The 23,808-nt window shown below is 34.8% G+C and overlaps 2 protein-coding genes across 2 annotated transcripts; both read right to left on the bottom strand.

Annotated features, from left to right (window-relative positions):
- Window positions 1–308: 308 nt before the first annotated feature.
- LOC109187559 (protein ACCELERATED CELL DEATH 6-like) lies at window positions 309–2,621 on the bottom strand. Its single transcript, XM_019337785.1, has 2 exons — window positions 2,425–2,621; window positions 309–968 (listed from the first exon to the last, which is right to left on the bottom strand). The coding sequence occupies exons 1-2, from the start codon at window positions 2,426–2,428 to the stop codon at window positions 394–396; spliced, it is 579 nt and encodes a 192-aa protein (XP_019193330.1). The 5' UTR covers window positions 2,429–2,621; the 3' UTR covers window positions 309–393.
- Window positions 2,622–3,092: 471 nt separating this feature from the next.
- LOC109188343 (tRNA wybutosine-synthesizing protein 2/3/4) lies at window positions 3,093–8,808 on the bottom strand. Its single transcript, XM_019338977.1, has 9 exons — window positions 7,991–8,808; window positions 7,104–7,497; window positions 5,611–6,810; window positions 5,285–5,414; window positions 4,413–4,648; window positions 4,152–4,287; window positions 3,961–4,037; window positions 3,515–3,621; window positions 3,093–3,396 (listed from the first exon to the last, which is right to left on the bottom strand). Exons 1-9 carry the CDS (start codon window positions 8,763–8,765, stop codon window positions 3,275–3,277), a joined length of 3,177 nt encoding a protein of 1,058 aa, XP_019194522.1. The 5' UTR covers window positions 8,766–8,808; the 3' UTR covers window positions 3,093–3,274.
- Between the last annotated feature and the right edge of the window lie 15,000 nt (window positions 8,809–23,808).

Below are 23,808 nucleotides of genomic sequence, written 5' to 3'. Positions count from 1 at the left end.
CAATTCCAGAATCGATGAACTATAATTCCAGAATCAATGAACTAAAATTCCATAATCTATGAACTAAAATTCCAGAATGAATGAACAACATAATGTTGTTGCTGAGAATCGAACCTAATTTATTTTTTTTAAGGGGAGACGCGCGTTTTTAATAAAACGACGTCGTTTTTACATCCGTATGCACCACAGCATAACTACTCGTGAAAATGTAAGTCTATATGTCTCTTGTGTGGGTGTGTGTTTAAAAAATAAAAAAAAATAAAAAAAAATCCATGACTACTATCCAAAAATGCACATTATGTAACATCTTAATTTATTTTATTTTATACATTAATATTAAGATTAAATCGAAACTCAACTGAATATACAAATTTGAAAGTCATTAACCTAAAATTACAAGTCAAGTATTTCAGTATTTGATATCGCTCCCCCTAGAATAAAGATTCGTAAAACGTAAAAAATAAGAGGGAAGAAAGTGAGGCCCAAGACAGTGACAGTAACAGCAATGGCGGTTGAATGCGCATGCGCTAAAATGGAGTAACTCCCCGTAACGAACGCAAGGACGATTGCTATCAAAGCGACAAGAACCAGAAATCCAGAGTAGTCGTAGAGTAGCCAGATGGGTTTGGATCTCTTGTAAAGCATCGCTTCCTCGACCATGACGATGTAAGCGAAGATTGCGGCGAGAGAGCAGACGAAAGCGACTGTGTTGGTGACGAGAAATGCTTGGAAAGCGGCGTTTTTTAGGAGGATCGGCGCGCCTTTGGGTTGAGCTTCGGTCTCGTAGCTGCCCGGCACTGCGAACGCGGCTGCGAAGGTTATGGTTGTTATTAGAGTGGCCACTATGATAGTAATTTGCGGATTTGCTGCATCCACCATATCTTTATCGGTGTACCCGCCAAAATACCGATGCACTGCCCCACCGCCACCGCCATTATTGCCGGCAGGCACTTCTACGCTGGGTGAAGAAGCCGGAGAAGTCATTTCCCGACAGCCTTGTTTGGATTAATTTGAGAAATGATTTGTACCACTTGAAAGGAATATATATGATACCAGACAATATGCACTGTTACGTTGCTGATACTTTGAGTCTTCCATTGGACATCCACCGATTACGGTGACGTGATTCGTTAATGCTAGCTAAAGGTATTGTATCAAAAAATTCACTTATTTAGTTTATGTTAAACAATTCCAAAAACTACAAAAGAAAATCCCTTAGGACAATTAATTTGGTAACTAAAATGTTTCTGATTGCCTATGACTATGTGAGAACTATCTATTAATCTTTTTTATTTAAACCAGTTAACTATGTGTTGGAAAAATAGCTTAAAATGGCATATTAAGTGGCTATTTTGTGGTACAATTATCAGTGGGGTCCACTTCCAATTTTGGTTGAGTCAAAGTAGATTCGGGTTTTTCGTAGTGAGACGAAGAGATTGATATATTGTACGCTCAAAACGGATAATGGGTGAATGAGATATTGATTCTCAAAGTAGACCTATTTGAGTTGGGAAATGAAGGAAAAATAGTGGACTTTGTCCCACATTGATTTGGAAACAAGATTTGCCCCCCTTATATACAAGAGCTCATTTGAAGCTTGTAAAATTGTATAGTATAGAGATTCTCTCACGCGCGGGCGGTGCAAATCAAAATCCAACTAGAAGAGATCGAAAAGGCTTGATTCAAGCCCGAGCTCGCATGCGCCGGCACCTGTGGGCGGGTTAAGTTATTCGAAAATGCACATTATGTAACCTCTTAATTTATTTGATTTTATACATAAATATTAAGATTAAGTCGAGACTCAACTGAATATACAAATTTGAAAGTCATTAACCTAAAATCACTAGTCAAGTATTTCATCAGTATTTGATATCGCTCCCCCTAGAATAAAGACGCGTAAAACGTAAAAAATAAGAGGGAAGTAAGTGAGGCCCAAGACAGTGACAATAACAGCAATGGCGGTTGAATGCGCATGCGCTAAAATGGAGTAACTCCCCGTAACGAACGCAAGGGCTACTGCCACCAAAGCGACAAGAAGCAGAAATCCTGCGTAGTCGTAGAGGTGCCCGATGGGTTTGGATCTCTTGTAAAGCCACGCTTCCTCGGCCATGACGACGAAAGCAAAGATTGCGGCGAGAGAGCAGACAAAAGCGACCGTGTTGGTGACAAGAAATGCTTGGAAAGCGGCATTTTTTAGGAGGATCGGCGCGCCTTTGGGTTGACCTTCGGTCTCGTAGCTCCCCGGCACTGCAAACGCGGCTGCGAAGGCTATGGTTGTTATTAGAGTGGCCACTATGATTTGCGTATTTGCTGCATCCATCATATCTTTATCGGTGTGCCCGCCTGAATGCCGATGCACTGCCCCACCGCCACCGCCATTATTGCCGGCGGGCACTTCTACGCTGGGTGAAGAAGCCGGAGAAGCCATTTCTCGACAGCCTTGTTTGGATTAATTTGAGAAATGATTTGTACCACTTGAAAGGAATATATATGATACCAGACAATATGCACTCTTGCAGATACTTTGAGTCTTCCATTGGACATCCACCTTTTACGGTAACATGATTCGTTAATGCTAGCAATTAAAAGGTATTATTGTATCAAAAAAATCACTCATTTAGTTTATGTTAAACAATTCCAAAAACTACAAAAGAAAATCCCCTAGGACAATTAATTTGGTAACTAAAATGTTCCTGATTGCCTGTGAGAACTTTCTATTAACCTTTTTGATTTAAATCAGTTAACTAGGAATAACATTCACCCTAAGGGCCCACACACCCCGACCCAACAGAGCATTTGGGAGGATGTAAATCATGGTAAACAAAGAACCCCTCACTTTGAGAGGTTGCTCCCACACTGCCGCTGGTGAGACTCGATCCCTGGTCATTCTTCCAAAGTTTCACCTCTGTGACCAGTTGAGCTGCCCATGCGGGTAACTAGGAATAACATTGACTTACCTCATTGTGGTCCTTTGTAGGTTAAGGTCACAAAACAGACTTCATAATCAATCAGGTATGAACAACCTAGGCTGGTTTACCTCAATGTGATTGTTAACCAGGGTCCCAAAGCAGGATTCACCCAAAACGCCCATATTGATAACCAAAAATACCAATTAATTTAATAACTAATTCAAAAATTTTGTTACAATATTGATAGTGGAGAAAGAGATTTCAATACATTGTTCTGAACAGTGAGGCTGAGTATCAAGCTCTAATAAGAACGTGGAGGGAGCATTTAAATCAAGATTGGGCAAAACTTCTTCTGTAACATACCTTCAAGTAACTTGTGGCGTTTCATCATTGGATCTGCATCTTAAATCTACAACGAGGTGGCGAATGTGTGGAGCGTACCATTTCACTCTCTCCACGTGTTCTACTGATACCTCCCAGGCGCGGCCTAAGAACATAATCCAATCCATTAGTTTCTATGGAAAGGGTTACTACGATGAAACCTCTTCGTGTTCCATACTGAGGATGCAATGTGTTAGTTTAGTCATGAGAATCGAGTACACTACCTTCAGATTGGGCGATCTCTTGGATTGACCGTGAAACATACTGCGTCCACGAGGCTTCTTCTGAATCCTTCACATTCTCATGGATGTGCATTATTCCACCTTCCTCTCTGCATTTTGAATGGACGAGTTTAGAGATGAAATACTCGCCCCTATATAATGAAAAGGACTGTAAAGAATGTTAGCAGAAAATGTGCACGGGATAAACACCACCTTGTGGTGGTCTTAACCGGCAAAGGACCAGAATGAGATAAACTAGCTTAGGTTGCCTATAACTAACCGGCTCAAACTAAGAAAGCCAATAGACCTCTCCTGCTGGGAGTCAATATTGTTACCTTATGGTTACCAAGTCGACAGCTTGATCAACTTGGTTGTGCGTATAAAGTGCATATATATTTTTCCAAGTTCCTAGGATAGGTAAATCCTACATATCATTTGAGATAACAGACCTTAATGCTCTCACCGCAGTGACCCAACTGCCCTCGCTCGTTGGCAGGAGCCCAAGGCAGACACGATGAGCAACACCCTGTAATCGAACAAAGATCCATAAATCCATAATTTTACACCGTTGAATACAAGCGTATAGCTATAATATCAAGGAAGCTAAAACAACTGATGCAGTGGAAGCTAAATTACATACTTTTGGTGCTGTAATTCGATTATCTCCTTCAAGTACTACACATCGGTCAGCTACAAGATTAGCATGAAGATTGTGACGGAGAGCCTCAATAGCCAGGGGGTTCCATTCACAAGCGTAGACCATCTTGGCATTAGCCCTGAAGAATATAAAAGAATGAAAGCAAGTTTAGCAGTCATATATATTGAAATTGTTGAGGTAATCATCAATAAATTTCTAAGATCGTTCCTATATTGCTAGAGAAATTGGTTAAACGAGTTTTACCTCACAAGGAATGGCAACACAAAATATCCAATACCAGCAAATAGATCCACTATAACTTCATTTGTACAGTCAAGGCGAGCCATTCTCAGCTTCTCAGAGAGATTACCCCACGAGAACATGCACTTGCTAGTATCGAAAGAATATAAAATTCCATTTTCACGGTGATCTACCCAGCCATTATCTCCAACAAGGATCTCCAAAGTACTATCTCTCGTGCCAGTTGGAGAAACTCTGCCCTATAATTTTAGGCACACTAAGTTAAGAGATTGGCTCGAAAGTTCAATAAAACCTTTCCATTACCAAGTGTAGCAAAAAGTTAACTACCTTTTATGTAGTCATATCAAGTAGATATGTGAAACTTCTAATAGGCATTGTAAGTTAACATATTGGCTTCTAACCTTTCCACGGTTAGATATAGCAAAAAAGTAACTAGACTTCATGTATTAGTATCACTTTCATATGTGAACTTTCTAATGGTACTTTGCATCTAATTATAGTAATAATTAAATGGTTCCAACAACATAATAGAGATTTAACAACTTATAAAAACTAAATACATAGTTGTACAACATAACCAATGCTCAGTGATTAGCAAATAATAGGAATTGAACACTTCCTACAAGGCTACAATGATAAGAGAATGTTGATCAGATTTCTAGGGTAGGAGAAAAGGGACATTATTAAAAAAAATGGGATGTGCATGCCCCCATAGTCTCATCTTATAATCCAGCATTAATCCTAAATATTTGACGACAGAAGCTCAAGAAAGCCTATAGTAAGGTTTAGTTAGTATGCAGGAAAGATTGTGTTGGAAAACATTAATAGCAACATTTTGGTATTGCAACGCCCTAAATTTCACAAATAACTCTTACTTGTCGAGCAAGCCTACGAGCTCCAAGTGACTTTGCAACAGCACACCAAAGCTCCTCCCCAATAGAGTCCCATTCTGGATCCTTGAAGCATGTGATAGGAAGTACCACAATATCACCTAATCGCTCCCATCTGAAGAAAATAAGTGTGTTTAATCTTATAACATAAAAGTTAAGTGTTAATCTGAAGTCATACTGAACTGGGCAAAACTTTAGTGGTCCATACATGTCACGGTAATGCTGTTTATTTCTAACTATTCAGAAGAGAGTGTGCCGCTGTGTAAGTATATGATGTGCTTTTAAAAAAATAAGAAGCTAGAAAATGAAACCTTGATGGTAGTTGCTCTAAGAGTTGTGGCGGCAGTCCTCTTTGACTGATTAAAGAGGCTACAGCTTCCTTCATTATTTCCAAGGGAGTGTGTGTGGCCTTTTTCACTTTTAGAACTTCATCTTCAATTTTTGTTGCATGACATTCCATCAGAACTTTCAAGGCTGTTGAACTGGAAATGTCTTTTAAAAGATGTTCCCTTTCAAGAAATGGTTTTGAAGAATCAAAATCATCCGATTCTTTAATGTCATCACCTAAGCCGGGTCTCTTATCAGGGAATATTGAGCAAAAATTTTCTGTTACAGGAAAACATATATGCATTCCATCATCCTGGGAGTAAACTTTTCTTCCAAGATCCAACCACCCAAAATTTTTTAAAATATCTTTCACCAGTTTTGCATATTTTCTTTCTAGTCTTACAACCCAACAGGAGGCAACAATATGTTTTCCGTCATTTTCACCAGATTCTCTAGGGTCAGCACTTTTATCCATACCTCCATCTTGACCCATTTCAACTCCCTTCTGGGAGAACACCGATGAATTAGTTTTCTTGGTTTCTATTCCCTCTCCCTGCTGATAATCGACAGACCTATTCATATGGTCTGAATTGATAGAATTATCAACTTCAGAGATCAAAGAAAGCAAGTTTATTTTCATTGGTTCACTGAACCTAGTACCGAATGCATAACATGCTGCCCCACCACCAATCATTATTAAGTCATCACCAACAACGTTAGCTGTGCTGCGAACTAACAAGCCCTTGCCTAAGAAACTGACGACAACATGCTTCCACTGCCTTAAGCGCAAATCAATCAATGACAACTGATGATAACTTTGACTAACAGGACATCCTCCAATAATACCAAGAAAGTTCTTATAGACGAACATAGAGTGGGAAAACCTTGCACTTGGTGGTCTCCCAGACATATTTTCCTTCTTCCAAAGAAGTGTTTTAGTATCAAAACTATAAAGATCTCCAAGAGGTCTCTCCCCATCATATCCCCCAAAAATATATAATTGAGTCCCATTTGCTACCATGGAGTGAGAGTGACGGGGACATGGCAATTCCCCTTTAACTTCTAGTTCATTCCATGTCATGGCTTGTGTGTCAAGGACATGTAGTGACGACAATATTACATCATTATGAATTCCTCCAAATATATATATTTTTGAGCCAATCACTGCTGCTGCATGCCGATGCCTGCATGATAACATGTTAATTTTTTAAAAAAGAATGAAAATCGAGGGAATTGATACCATGTGGAATACGTATGTATAGAGCATTTAGAGTGTATTGAACTGATGAACTAAACCTGTACAAGAAGCCTATATATACATTCTAACAGCAGGACTCAGCCACTCATTTGAATTTAAAAATGAGTAGCTGAGAGCTAATTCCTAACAACCTTAGCTTCTAACAGTAAATAATAATGAAGGCATGTAAATATGTAATGCACTTGGCAGAGTTATAGAAAAAGATGACTTAAACATCACCTTGGCGGGAATAAACTTCCAGAACATTGTAAAAGTCTCCACTCCTTGTTGGCAATGCTAAAAGCCCACACATCATTCAGAATAGTTAATGGGTCAGCTCTTCCACCAATTACATACATACTCTTTTCTACTATGGAAGATGTATGACCCAAACGAGATGATGGGGTTTCCTGAACATCAACTACTTCTAACTTGCCAATTGGTAGATCAAGAAGTAGCAGATCATTTCTCCGTGTATGTCTACCTGGACCTCCAAACCCACCAAAAACGAGAACCCTCTTGTCAAATGCATCATCCATTGCAGAAGCAGAGTGACCCCAGAGGAAAAGCCTTTCAATGGACTCTCCGGCAATTGGCATCTCCGATGGGTTGATACCAGAAACTGCTGATGATCCTGTCAATGATTTAAAGATTCAGACTTGCTGTCACATTTAAGGGAATGTATCCTGCATCGAGACATAGTAGTTAGAGTACTACCAAATTCTCACACATTTACAACTATATCAAATGTTGCATAGGCCCATACATCAACTCGAATTTTTGAATTCTTTAGTCAGAGAGTATTTAAAACAAACTATAGTAGCTAATCATTACAAATAAAGTGTAGTCTATTATACATAAAAGTAACAAAAAGTTCAGAGTCAAGATATAAAACTAATCAACCACTCACCATACAACACAGAAGATAGTCAATTCTGTCTATTATCTTGAGGGTGTACTCTCTAAACCCATGGAATATACAAGCAATGATCTTTGTATGTGCATGCCAAACCTTTATCTAAATTGTACAGCCCCATTTTTTCCAGTATGAGAAACAAGTAGACAACAAAAAAAGTTCATAATAGCTTCTACTCAAACACCAAAGAGTTTGTTTTAGAGACAATTACCGCATGTATTTTCATCATTCTTATGGCTAGTCATGCCATCTCTGGAAGAATTTCCCAAGAACTCTGACTCGGGTCCATCGAGAAAACCTGAACGTTCATCAGAATCCACTTCATTATTGCCCAAAAGCTTTCCATTACTAATCTGAGGCTCTAAAAATCTATTTTTTAACAGTGCATCAAGAAAGCCATCAGTTCTCTTCCTGTTAGCGCCCATCTTCTCATTTGCAAGCTCAACGAGGTACTTCAAGTATTCCGGCGACACCATTATCCTGTCGCTATATCCCAGCGGCACCTCCAATCGAATCGAGCACCTTACAGCAATGATCACTCTCTTGTTAGTGGCACTAGTAATCCCACTCTCCCTAAACCCACACGAAATCGCCAAGGAAACCAGCGACTGAGCTGCCTCCACGTCTCTACACTCAATGGCGATAATCAGAGGCTCAAACCTGAACACCAGGCTGTGGGAGACAGGAGACTGAGTCAACTCGGTCCCAAATAGGAGTGGTAAAACGGAGTCGGGATCAACTGGGTCGTGGGAGATAAAGACCCATGTCCCTCCTTTGGCCTTCTTGGGGTTATTTGAAGGGGCGGTGGGGTGGGCAAAGATGGAGATGCGGCCGGAGCAAGAGCTGGTGGTGAAATATGAAGGGTGAGAGTTGATGGCGGCGAGTAGTGGCAGGATTGGGGCGTCTATGTTGCCTTTCGGAGACTTGTCCGGTTCCGGCGAGTTGATTGAAGCTAAAGTGGCAGCTTTCCTCTTCTCAAACTCCATCTTCTCGACCTGAGTCCGAGGTTTTTGGTTTCAGACCTCAGGGTTTTGTGCTTATGTTTTGTAGATTTTTGGGCTTATATATATTTTGGAAATGTTGGGTTCAGATTTTGTAAGAAATGTGGGCCGTTTATCCATCTTGATTGAGAGGCCTAATTATATCTTAAAAGCCCAATTCATTTTCCTTTTTTGTTTAATTACACTCCAATTTTTCTTTTTCTATTTTAGCACATAAAAGTTCAGCCCCGTTTACAAGACTTTCCTAATTTTGGGTTGCGGCATGAATTGGTCTCAACTCTCAACTCTCAAAAAGGCAAATTAAAGTAGAGTTGCAATGATATGTATACACTGTTCCTATATTGAAGACTAGTGGATGAGATAAATTATATAAGATGTATTTGCTTGTATAACACAATTCAAATATTATAGCTTGAGATTGTTAATAAAACAAAACCTTTTAATTTATTTTGATTTACTGACCAATTGAGATGCATTTTGAAGTATTACTAAACAATACATTCAGTATGTGTTGTATGTAGAGTAATCTCAACCAAGTTGGTCTAACGTACGGTTACCTTAATATATAATCAGCTTAATCACAAGATTTTAAGTTTGACTTTGTGTGAGAATTGCCTTTGGCCTTCTTGGTTTATCTCACTATGATCATTTGCCGACTATAGTTATAAGGCTGGTTATATAGAGTAGTTTTCTTTAATATTCTCGATTTGAGCTGGTTTACTTCGTTATATATATGATCCTTTGACAACTAGGTTCATAAAGTATATGCGTTGTATGCAATGCAACGACACAATTAGTGAACAGTGAGAATGGATTTGTTCATTTGTTGTCATGTCCGGCTAGGTGTGGTGGTGAAGGTTCGATGTGGGGAAGCTAATTGATATGCTCGTAAGTCGTACACACTAAAAAAGGGGCATGAAATATTTGCCACAAATTGGGTAATTATTGAGGGTTTTGATTGGACAGCCCAACATCCAACTTCAATTCTATTCCATTTAGGGAGACAATCCCACCTGAAGTAGAGACATTTTTGGTTAAACAAAGCTGATTATAACATAAAAGACCATTCGATGCATGCTTAGGAGGGTCCATTAAGTAACCTCTCATGGCCCTGTTTGGTAAAATGGTTGTTAGCTGTTAATTGATTGTGTTAATAAGAGGGTGTAAATAGTTGATAACATTGGCTGATTGTAGAAAAGTGTTTGATAAATTAGCTGTTAGCTGGTAACTGTTTGATATAATTTCTTTTCTCAAAAAGCTAATTGAAAAAGTGGCTTGGAATAACTTTTTGAAGTTTAGCCTTTTGGAGTTGCAAAAAACTAATTAACCAAACATTTATATTTATATATTCTAACGAAGTAAATCTTCTATCTCCAACGACACGAATAGAAGATTTATATTGGCCCTGTTTGATAATTAGTAGTGACAATTCAAATTTATTGGCCACTTTTATATATAGCTGGTATTATTGACCATTCTTGTAGATAATTAATATTATCGAAAAACTTTTTTTTTTATTTAAAAATCGTTAGAAATTGTCTATTAAAGTACGTTAAATGTTAAATGGTTCAATCAAGACATAAATAATGCTTACTTAGCTTACATACATACTCAGTTTTCAAAAAAAAAAAAAAATTGTTCAACTGTGGCTTAATGTGACAACATAATTATCCTAGCTAGTAATTGTCACTAAGAAGGAAAAAGATGAGAGAGCATCAAACATTACATCTATCCCCGCTGTCGCTTCTTTCAGTTTCATATACTTCCATTATTTCATTGGTATATAAATATTGAATATGTTGAATGCACATAGATATTTTATGCAAAATTTAATAAAATATCTAGACAGAAAGGGAGAGGAAGAAAACGGGAAAAAACTGAAAAGAATTGAAAGGAATTTAAAAAAAAAAAAAAAACAAAAAACAAAAGAAAAGAAGTTAACGTTATGTTTACATGACGGGTGTGCAAAACATACACTAACACTTTTTTTTTTCTCTACACATGACTTACAAAAAATTCTCATTATTATAAAATACTCAACATTGTCTCTCATATCCTCTCCCCCGTTCGGCCATTCACCTCATCCATAAAACTTACAAAAATCTACAAAAAAAAAAAAAAAAAAAAAAAAAAAAAAAAAAAAAAAAAATATCATTATGGATGCTCTAACAATGTTTATGATTGTATGGCAATAATCTCGTGGTAGCGTTTGAATTAAATTAGGCAATCATGCATTAAAAAGGTTTATTTAATGATAATTATACTAACCACTAACAACGCGTTTGGTTGGTCGGGAAGGGGAATTACGTGAGAAATGAATTGCAATTCCATGGGAGATGAATTACTGGGAATGAAGTGAATTTAAATTACAGCGTTTGGTTTACAAAAATATAATTACTGAGAATTTCAATTCTAGTGTTTGGTATACATGGGAATTGAAAGGGAATAAGTAGTATAAAGTTCAAAATGCTCAGGGTTGTTGTGGTATTAATTTTAGGTTTAAAAAAAGGATGGGTAATTTTGTCTCATCACTCACTTTTTTTCTTCATAAAATATCAGGAATTAAAATTTCAGGGGTACATGGGATTTTAATTCCATGAATATGGGGTGATGGGGAATATACCCCGGGTCGGATCAAACGGTTCGGGTCAGGATCAACCTGCCAACCCTTGACCCTATAAATAGGGCCTTAGCCCTCCAAGTCAGGGGATTTTCCCCTCTTCTTCTACACACACTCTCTCTCTACATTATGCTCTCCCTTGTCTCTACAAATACAAAAGAGCAATTATGAATAAAGGGACTTCTTTGCCTATATTTCTCCTTCCTTGTTCATACTATACAGACATTCTACGAGTACAACCGGGAATTACCCGTATCATGAGGGAATTGCAATTCCTTCCAACCAAACTAAGGAATTTTATGGCCTTTGGAATTAGGTGGGAATTTAAATTCCCTCCAACCAAACGCCCTGTAAGTGTCAAAAATAAATTGGGCAATCTCATATGAATTGACTAACTGATTTCAGTTGATCAACTATGAACAATCTATGCTGCTAGTTTACCGTCCGGTGATCATTTGGCGGTTGTTAGCTAGGTTGGTTTACCTCCTTATGATTATTTGCCGACTAAGTTCACAATTTGAGTTTCATCTCAAGAGCACATTTAGATAGGTGTTGAGAACTTTCAAATACCTATTGTGTAGGAGAGAGTTTTCATGCTATATAATTCAAACTTATTATAAAAACAAAAAAGTTGAATAGTATTTATACTAACGCAAATCACATCAATTTTCAATGTAGGACAAATACTACTTAAAAGCATTATCAAATACCATTATATTTTATCAATTTAAAAAATAATACTCTGTATCATTTTACCAATTACATTGACACACTTTGAGAATCAATTTTTTTTAAAGGACTTTGAGAATCAATTTTTATATATTTCCATATTGAGCATATAATATATTCTGATCCGTATCATCACTTATGATAAGTTAATAACGCGAATCCACCTTAACAACCCATATTAAAAGTAGACCTCACCCAGAATCATCACTTTTAATGTCAGTTTTATCTCAATGTTTGAAAAGAACATTATATTCAATCCTTGCCACTTGTTGCTTTTGCTTTGCCAAATTAAATTTAGTTAAGGATCTAACTTTTGCTAAATAAACTCATTCTTCAATACACACCCACCCCTCAGATAGACTCAAAAAAATGAAAGGAGGAATGAAAACAATATTTGTTGGCAATTCAAGACCTACTATGTACGTAGACTCATAAAGCTTACATTATTAAATTACAAAACATTTCGTTTAATTTTTTATACACTTGATTAGAATATGAAGATACATGAAGTTTGGGAAGAATGAAATTCGGAAACAAATAACTCGCGCGCGCAATTTATACCTTAAAACCTGATTAAATCAACCACAAGGTTTCTGGTAGATATATACATGATATCTGGAGAGGAACAGAGCTGCGACGGAGAAAGTCAGAAAGAGATCAGACGACTCTAATGGCCGGAAACTAAGCGTCGTCGTATTGGTGCCAGCAAACAAGCATGGCGACGCAGCGGCGGAGGATATAAAATCTGGCTCTCCTCTCTTTCACCAGCTTGCTGCATCTCCGCCCAGGTTTCTCAAAGCAGCTAACATTGCCGCCGCCGCTGTTACTCTCTTCATCGCCGTATTCATTCATCGTATGCATCTCCGGCGGCTCAGAAGTAGAAGCTGGCTAGCTATCTGCTGCTGCGGATGGATCGGAGTTGAGTATATAAGTACAGAAGCCGTCGGATCTTTGAGGGTATCCTAAAGTGTCGATAGTACGATGATCGGATTACGGGCTCAGCGGACTTATATATGCATTCAACTTGTTGCGGGCTGTGGCAAATTATGTTCCAGTGAATTATAACAAAAAGTATATTATTTATTACTTTATACTCCGTACTAATTATTTCTAATAATGCATTTTTCAATAACTAAATAATAGAATCAATGTTCCTAAATGATTTTTTTTTTCATAAAATTTAAATTCAATTCATTTTCCTTAAACCAAATGTGACATAAGGGTGTAAAGTTAGTCCGTCGCTCAGATTAAAATTTACTAAAATTTATAGTATATTATGATAATTTACTAATTTTACAACATTTCATATTAAGGTTGTAAAGTTAGTCAGTCGTTCAGATTTCGATGAGATGACATGTTCAATCCCACATAGCATAAATTAACTAATTGGTTAAAAGTCCTAATTTGGTTGAGTATTTAAACCTCACAGATAATTTAGGGACTAGGAATGCCACTTCCTTTATTTTTAAAAAGAATTGCACCATAATCTTGTGATCTTTAAAATGTGTTTCAATTGTCTACAATAGTTATCAAATAAGCAAAACTATTATTATTATTATTTAAGATGACAAGGAAAACATGCAAGCATTATATGACCGTATGCACTAAGAAAACCCATATATAATATCTCACAAAGTAAAATTATTAACTTTTTAAATTAATTAATGGGAAAATGGCACTTTTTCTTCCTAAGTTATATACTTATAGCACTTTTTCCCCCTCAATTATGTATGTAAGCACATTAGTCCCCTCAATTATTTTAAAAGTGGTGGTTTTTCCCCCTAATATATTAAATTGACATTTCTACCCTTAAAGTAAACATTTTATTTATTTCACTTCTCCAACAAATTATTGCGTATATGTAGCGATTACCACGGTTCGATTCGAACTGAACCAGACACTATAGCTAGCAATCGAATTAAAAGTTTTCAGTTATGATTCAAATTTAGAACTCAATATTTGGATTTCAATTTATTAAATTTAAGAATTAAAAAAACTGGATCATGAACCGTGAACCGGCGATTCCGGATCCAGTTCGCGATTTGAACCTTCTTTATTTTAAAATTTTATTTTTTATTTTAAAATAGTCTAAATTCAACAATAAATGTATTTTATTTTTTCGGTTCAGAACATGAACCGGCCATTCCGGTCCGCGATTTTAATAAACTCTAAATATCGCGTTTTGATTATAAATTGTAATTGAAATATTTTGGTTTGGTTGCTATAGTATCTGTTTGGTTTGAACCAAATTATAGTAATAATTTGTTGGAGAATAAAAATAAATGAAATATTTATTTTAAGGGTAAATATGTCCATTTAACATTTCAGGGGGAAAAGGAGCCACTTAAATAATTGAGGGGGGGAAAAGTGCTATAAGTATATAACTTAGGGGGAAAAAGTGCCAGTTTCCTTTAATTAATTAGTTAATTGTGCTCAGAGTCATCCTTAGTATATATTAAAGCATCGAGTAAATACCCAAAATGGTCCCTCAACTATAGCTAAATTCACAAATTGGTCATCAACTTTTAATTTTAACCAATTAAGTCCTTAACTTTGCAATTTTAACACGATTTGGTCCTCCATTTATTTGACCATTTGTTGATCGTGATTTTTGAGGATATATATGTAATTTCATCGGCCCCCGCCCTCATCCGCTGCCGTGACACAGTCTAGGATGACATTGCACCTATTCGAAAACACGTCGTATTCTTCGCTCTGGTACAAACTCAACTACATTGAATCCAAAGAGAGGATGAAAAAAGGCGACAGGATTTGGCAGATTGCTTTCGGCAATGTAACAGTGCGGTCTGAAAATGCAACCGGAACCTTAAAAAACCGACGATGGACCATGAAATTACACATATATCCTCAAAAATCACAGTCAACAAACGGTCAAATAGACGGAGGACCAAATCGTGTTAAAATTGAAAAGTTAAGGACTTAATTGGTTAAAATTCAAAGTCGAAGACCAATTTGTGAATTTAGCTATAGTCGATGGACTATTTTGGGTATTTACTCTAAAGCATCCCCACCAATAGATTTTGGTGGGGTTTTTGAGAAAACAAGAATGAGGTGGAGGAGAGAATGTGAGGAGAGAAAAAATTTCGATATCTTGGAGGAGAACCGATTTTTTGCGTCAATAGTGGGTCTCACCAAAGAACATAATACATCCATCCGGTGCGCGTGAGGCGCACCAGGAGCGCCCAATAGGGCACGTTAATGCGATATATATATATATATATATATATATATATATATATATATATATATATATATATATATATATATAGAGAGAGAGAGAGAGAGAGAGACTGGTTTTTTGTTTTTTTCTATTTCCTCTCATTTTCTCTTTTATACTCACACATGCAAAAACACCTCAAAAATTTTGCCGATGCTCTTATAGTCTCTTACTCTCTTCGCCATCGTAGTTAATAGGGGAAGTTGGGCTGCTTTTGAAATTTTGGAAACATTGTCCCTCATTTGGTCTTGAGCTTTTACCATTGAGCTACTCTAAACTGATAATTCTTTTGAAATGCATTATGGGGAAATCATATTGGGCTCGCATCTAACAAATTAGACCATGTTTTAAAGCCCAATGAATGATTGGAAAAAACTGTATTAATTTTTCAGATAAATCTTTCTTTTTGGTATTTATTATGAAACAATATTATATGTTTTGTAAAATTATGTGTTTTAGAAGTAATATAAATGAAAAAAAAAAAAAAAAAACACTTTCATTAAACACAAAGTGTACACCAAATTCCTAAAATGAATTTCGAAAGTTTGAACTTGATTTATACCCTTTTTAAAAAAATAGTAGCGAAAATTAGTTCTCCTATGTTCTTTGTTGTACAAGTGACAATTGCATTATATGACCATTATTGGATCATATAATGTGATCGATCGAAATAGTACTAGTGAAACCTTAAGGTGACTATTTTGTTGTTTGTCTGCTTGTGATAATGGATAATGACATAAAATCTTCAAGATTGTGGTTCTATATATGTTCTTAGTCCAATTATTATGATAGTTAGGTATATCACAAAGAGCCAATAGTAATTTACTATGGTAAAGTTTAGATTGTGCGGATAGATATTGTTTAGCTATTAGTTGCAAACCAAATCAATAACCATCATTGCATATATCCATTTATAAATTTGTAAGTGCCGTAATTTAATTTACTTTTTGTAGTGCATAAAAATACACCACAAGTTTATACTATGCCACTGCTTGAATTTAAGATTGTCTTAAAATTAGTTATACGTACAACTGATCAGGTTAAGTTCAATAGAATTGAGGATCGAATCGACACTGAAATGTTAAACCAAACCAATTAATACATTTCTTTTAAAGAGTAGGTCTGAGACCATCTCACATTAAAAACAAAAGTGTAATAATTTTTTTTTTGAGAAAGTGTAATAATTTTTAGTTAAAAATATAAAATTAAAAAAAAAAAAGATTCAAATTAGTCATCTAACTGCACGCACAAGTGCAATTTTGGGTCATTCAACTCAAACAAAGTGCAATTAGGTCCTTAAACTGTCCAAAATTATGTACTCCTAATTTTTTGGTGGGGACCTCTTGACAAGTGGTGATAGGTGGTTGGTGCAACAAGCCAACAAGCTAGGAGTCTATAAATGTGTTTAAGTGTCATTCCAAAGTTCTTTCATTCAACTTGTGTCACCCAATCTAGTTCTTCCCCCCTTGAATGTATATAGCCGCTCGATCTCTTCCTCAAAAGAAATATACCTTTCATTCCCTTTCTAATATACTAACCCCCCCTCTTTTCTATATATGCATATACATATCAATATCGAATCTTTCTCATTGTTATAATATATAATTCTAGGTTTTTGAATCATATATATCTTTGCCCATTCAATTCTATCATCAATTTTTTTTCTTTGTATTGTCATATTTCTCATCTTATCAACAGATTTGGTGCACGCCCATGAGTGGGTTTAAACCAATCTCTCTACATTTAGGGTTCTTCCTGCCTATCTCTTCAAAATCTTTCATATATATATATATATATATATATATATATATATATATATATATATATATATATATAGAGAGAGAGAGAGAGAGAGAGAGAGAGAGAGAGAGAGAGAGAGAGATGTATTCGATATATATATCACAATTATATGTTCAATTAAGATTAGGCAGCCATATATATACTATGGGTTTTGTCGTGCATGGAGGAGCAGCGCAGTCGTTGGTTTGCAGGTGCAGCATCATCAAGATTCACCTACAAAATCAATCTGGCTGAGCATATATATATATTGTGTGTGTGTCTATATATATATATTGACCGTTATTTCATATATATGTCATACATATGTAAGCTCCCAGGTTTAATTTGTACAGTACGAGAATCTTGATGATGCTGCATCAGCAAACAATGGCTTACATATATTTTTGCAAGAATGCTATAACTATGGCTCTGGGAAAGGGCACTTCACAGGCTTGAATTGGTGGCTCTTTTTCATTTCTTAATTAATGTCTTGTTTTCAGCTTCTGCATTCATCATTTCATTAATCTGCAGATCAATTAACATCTCATTCTACCTTTTTTTTTTTTTTTTTCATGGATTTTCAGCGGTTGATGATGATGACTTTAATTTGCGTGTTTCTCTTTCACTCCGGACCCGCTCTCAGTACCAGGTATCTCTCCTCCTCTCAATGAGAGCACGAATAACAAGTAGTCAAACTCAAGTTAGGTAAGGATCGAAGCTTATCCCAAAAATCAGCAATGTAGATTAAAAAAAAATCATTTAAGCATTACTTAATTCGCAGTCTCTTATGAAATTGATATACAATTGTGTCAGTTTCACTCTTTATTTGCTCCACTGAACAAATTAAAATTCGGCAATATGACCCGTTGTACTTAGTAGGGTCGAAAGCTAAACTAATTTACCTTGCTCATTATAATTTTTTACGGACTAGGGTCATAAAGCGAGTTTCACATGTTTGCGAACTTTCTCATGAATCAAAATTTCAGACAGAACCTAGATGAAAGATTACTAATTAAGATTGAATATAATTCAATGATGTGTATGTTCTTTTCATACTTCACTGTACATGATAAACTATGATTATATATATATATATATATATATATATATATATATATATATATATATATATATATATATATGTTGAAGTACTTATCATTATTCCTCCCAAAATCACACACAAATTTTCACCAGATCAAAGCTTTTCTATAAATTTTATATATGATGCTGATAAAGTGATAAGAGGTTTGGCATTTTCTGTGTATTCTTAATCGATCTGTCAAAAGGCAGGAAATTAATCTGTAATGTTAGAAACAGCAAAAAGATACTATGTGTGCAGTGTTAGAAACTCCACAGTCATACGGTGGCTGACCGGCTGAACCTACAAGAGACGTGAAGAGAGCCCAGGGAGGGCATGCATTGACTCTTTGTGCTTCAGTAGATTGAGAAAGTATGTATGAACAGATATTACATTGTAATAGAGTTAATAATATTCAGAAAAAAAAATAAAAAAATCTTGCACTGTCTAAGAGGAACCCGCATTAATGGATAGGTCAAATGTGTTTGACATATATTGAAAATATAAAATTTTTGAGAATTCATAAAATGATAGAGGATTTGAGTTTAAGGTTGTTTACAATTTCAGTAAGGATGCATATAGCAAACCAAGTGTCCATTTCTGTCAATTTCATCTATATATGTTGAGAACTCTTATTGTCCTTATTCCTTAAACCTAGGTTATGAATTATCACCAAAGGTTAATCTAACTTAAGTAGTCACAAGGTTCCAAATTTAATTTCGTATGAGAGTTATTTATTAATTTTATTGGTTTGAATCTGTTAACTATATATGGACAACTTAAATTGAACTACCTCCGACCTTGTGATCATTTGTCGACTAATGTCACAAGACAACCTTAACCCAAAGCGCACCTTTAAGTAATGTCTGTAAATTTTCTTGTAAATCAAAGAATTATCACCAAAGCTTGATCTAAGTTAGTTTTATTTGAAGGATCAATAATTCAAATATGTATGTACTACAACCTAGTTTTGCACTATGAACTATGATTTGAAGCTTTGAACACAATAGGACATGTCACTACCAAAAATGTTTTATCAAAAAGCTAAGCATCACTTTATGTCACAATGTAATGGTTTCACATGTTTGTCATTACTATACACACATCTTTATTGCCAAAGTTATATAGAATTAATGAATGTAAAGTCCCTTTCAAAAAAAAAATGAGTGTAAAGTCGACACGTTTCTACATGTAAGTGATATGAAATTAGTGAATATGAAACTGACACGTTTTTATCTTAGGAGCCGTTGAAGTAAATAACAATCTAAAATTAAAGCTCCACATGAGTGGAGTTGTTGGAGACAAAAGCATTGCTGTCATGGTACAAAAACCAGATGGAAAGTGGTGAATAATGTTGTTTGAAGGTCCACTAAAAAGAGATGCCCAAAAGGAAAAAACAATGTAAACGTTGTACTGATCGATCAAGAATTGCATCTATTCTTCCAAATTAAACAATCAATATTATAAGTTTGAAAAGGAAATTAAATATTAATCAAATCAACCAAATGTTATGGCATTAACTTTGAAAAGTTAATGTTGATGTAATAATGCCAATTCAACGGCCAGCGCAGTGAGGTCGACAAGAAATACGTAAATTTAGCATCTTCGATCACAATGTTGTCAGACCTGAGACTAGAGAGTTGAGTTTCATTGGATAACCTGACATAGAATTGTACGGACATGTCAAGTGTGTGATCTAAAAGATCCACGGATAATCCTCACTGCCAATCCACCCAGAAAGCAATAGTCTCCCTCAATGGGGGATATATGTATATATAGGATTATAGGAGGTTAATAATAATTCGCTTTGCTAGCTAGCAATTGCATGATGTATAATTTGAATTGATTTTATTGTATTATTATGTATGTAATTGTACAAGAATTTATATATGGACACTTGAGATGTGTTGAAATGATTGATGTGGACACAAATGATCATACTACAATAATATTACAGTCAAATGTATAAAAAAATTAATGACTAAAAGTGAACTATCTGTGACATATAAATGTAGAATAAAAAATAAAATTTACTCTGAGTATAATGAGCCCACCCCACCCTAATACTGAAAGTGAATCTGTGAGTTTTTTCATCCATTAAATCAATATCCTGAGATATTGCATACCCTCGTTTAATTTATTGACGTTATTATATTGTCTCCATAGCTCGTACTATATACTTACTCAGCTTGAAAACAACCTTTCGTTCTGAAAATATCTTTTTCACTGGTTTAGAACGAAAGCTTCATCTCCATTGCTGTCATCAGTAACTTTCTGAGGACACTGTAAGAACTTTTTCACCTTAATCCTTTTGTTTTTGCAAAGAAAAGTTGATTTATCTTGAAATGGTCCACCGACATTATATGCTTCTTAATTACAGCTTATGAATACTTCACTGTCATAGATTCATTGTTTGATTTACTATATATAATATTGTTTGGCTTCTGGAAAATGAACCCAAAAAAAACATGTTTTTACACTCTTGTCCATGAGAATGGACATGTATAATGATATGACCCAAAAAAAAAAAAAAAAAAATTGTAAAAATGTGTTGGAACGGTAATGTAAGAAACTAAAATTAATTTTAGGTGACAAGGGAAGTGGAAGTACAATCTAGGCTCTATTTCATCCACTCAATCAATTCTTTCTGGACATTTGAGGTTTATTTTTGTTTTTTTTTTAATCTAATTTAAGAAGGTGGTTTATAACTTTGTGGTTAATTTTAAGAATATTCTCTGTGATTTTAACTTGTAATATTATAATAATTGAGCAAGATAAATCTACAATTATAATTAAGTGGTTGAATAGTAAAATGTTCAATCGTATAGATTTCATTGATAATTTTAGGAATTGATTGTTTTATATGAAATGTGATGTTGATTGTCACGTAAGTGTCGAAAATATATAGTTATGAGGGAGTTATAGAGGTCAAAATTTTGACATCGTAACCTAAAATCAAAAGTCGGTACTATACCACTTAACTACAAAAACTCAATCTTTATTATGTCTTTGTTACTACTTACTAGTAATATTTTTTGACTTAATAATGAGCATTCCATCTAAAAAATTTATCTTTTCATTCCAAGTTGGTTATAGGATTGTTATGCCATGGACATTGGACCCGTGTCCATCTTGCAAGGTGGACTTGGGTCCAAAACGGCATCATTTTGCTTCAAAATGACGCCATTTGAATTAAAACAAAACAAAAAAAATTGCTTCCTTCATGACCTAACGTCTTCAGAATTCGTTCCTCTATATTCATAATTTTTTAATTATAATTTCATAATTTTTGAACTCTATTTTCACAATTTTAGATCTCTATATACAAAATTACAGATCTCTATATTCACAATTTCATAACTCTATTTCGCAATTAAAGAACTCTATATTCATAATTTTTGAACTCTATTTTCACTACACACACACACACACACACACACACACACACACACATACACACACATATATATATATATCATTGGCTGAGGAACGGTGTCACTAATGACACCGTTATTCCAGACGCACATTTTGAACTTAGGTCCACCTTAAAAGGTGGACCCGGTTCCATAGCATAATTTGCCTTGGTTATATCATATATGAATTGGAACTTGATATAATGTTGTGTGGGCACTCATGTATAATGTTCAAATAGATATTTGGCATGTTTTATGGGCCTCAGCTCATGGGCTACATCCGTTTCTTTTCAATCCAACTCGTGCGTGGCCCAAACTTACCTTAAAATTTTTATGTTTGGACAGCTAAGTAATGAAATTGTGTGTGTCTTTTTCTTTTTTTTTTTTTTTTTTTTTTTTTTTAATAACGGGCTCGATCAACAAGGATTGAACTCATGATATCCACTTAATCATCTTTTTTAGGCAAAATTTTATAGTCATTTTTACACTACTGTGCATGCGACGGCCACGTACGTGAAGTCGTGAATTTTGTAAATGATGCAAATTTTATCTAACTCCACTCCATAATTTCTTTGGGGCAACATTTGTAGTCAGTTTCACACTACTGTGCAGTGCGACGGCCACGTGGACTGCATAAACGATACAAACCTTATCTAAATGGTGTCATTAAGTATGTATGTATATATGCATAATGTATGTCATTTTCAGATGAAAGAGTTTCGTGAGACACACATGATTGAAGCGGAGAATCTGGGAGCTGAGATTCATTTAGGAATCATTTGCTTTAATTAATGTGGTCGAGTATCATATTCTGTAGTGGTCCTAGACTGCTGCCTCATTCGTCCAACAATTTTTAGTGGTTTTCTTAATCAGATTAATGGGCACTAATGACTTTTACATCTTGACTTGACAAAATAGTGCAGTATAAATCACAATACTCAATAATATTTTAGATAAGAATATAATACTCACAATAAACTCACCACATTAAGTATAATTCACGCACTGCGACTTGACAAAAATATATGAGATATGAATGGAAGTCTGAACTTTCATCAGACAATTTACTTTCCCTTCTCTATCTTCATCTTCTTTCATTTTCCAAAGGAAACAATACAAATTGAATGAGATTGGCTAGAGAATAATATAGATGAATTTCCTACTGTCAAACAATGGTCGCAAATATTTATGCGTCTAAGATTACGATTAAAATTTTGAATAATGGAAATTTAAGAAAGATGATGACAACAACGATAGTACAGTGGTTAGTAACTGGACTATTAATACAATTATAAAGTTGGATGCATGACTTATGTATGATAAAAAATTTTAAGTTGACCTAGCTTTTCTCAAGCATAAGTCAAAACTTTGCAGGTGCCATTTGAGCTGAATTCCGATAAGTCTCATAGTAATTATGATATTGAATGTCCTATTTTTTTTTAAAAAAAAAAAATTAAATTACCCTAATTTAGAAAAACCTCATATTGGAAAAAAAAAAAAAACGATATGTATAATGATCCTAGACTCCTATACTAGCTAACTCGTCAATGAGTTATTTTTTAATATAAATATTTTATATTTTTATATATTTGAGAAAATTGGAAATTATATTCCTCTCTTACATTATATATCATAGATGGACACACTATATTAGATTATAAAATGTGATATTAGATTATAATTAAACTGTCTTTGACCATTGAGGTATGATATGTAAGCATGATCCAAAAGCAAAGATACTTTTACTTCGTCCAAGCTATGATGTCATTCATACTTTAAATTTAGCTAAATTAAGAGGCATATAGATGTGTTACATGTTGTCACGAAACACTAATGAATAAAATAAAATAAAATAAAAGTCATTTTTTAGAATCATTAAGCTACTAAGTTTAATAGTTTGATATTTGTGGATGATGAGAGAATCCACTGTGTAACAAACTGCAAATCATATAAGATAAATAAATCGTATTAGGAAGACCGTATGTAATAAGTTAAACTATAACGTGTTAACGATAATAAAAAATATGACATCATGTTATGATAATCATGGCATACCCTTTTTGGGACAATAGTTTAAAATTTTTAGTCTTTAAAATTGTTATTGATTATTTTACTGGCTAATTTCATTCCAATTGAACATTTATTAGGCCCTGCAAATTTGTCAATAAATA

This window comes from Ipomoea nil, unplaced genomic scaffold, assembly GCF_001879475.1.
Source record: "Ipomoea nil cultivar Tokyo-kokei standard unplaced genomic scaffold, Asagao_1.1 scaffold1421, whole genome shotgun sequence".
Lineage (NCBI taxonomy): Eukaryota > Viridiplantae > Streptophyta > Magnoliopsida > Solanales > Convolvulaceae > Ipomoea > Ipomoea nil.
Note: the sequence above shows the minus strand (reverse complement) of the source record. Positions and strands in the feature narration are given on the sequence as shown.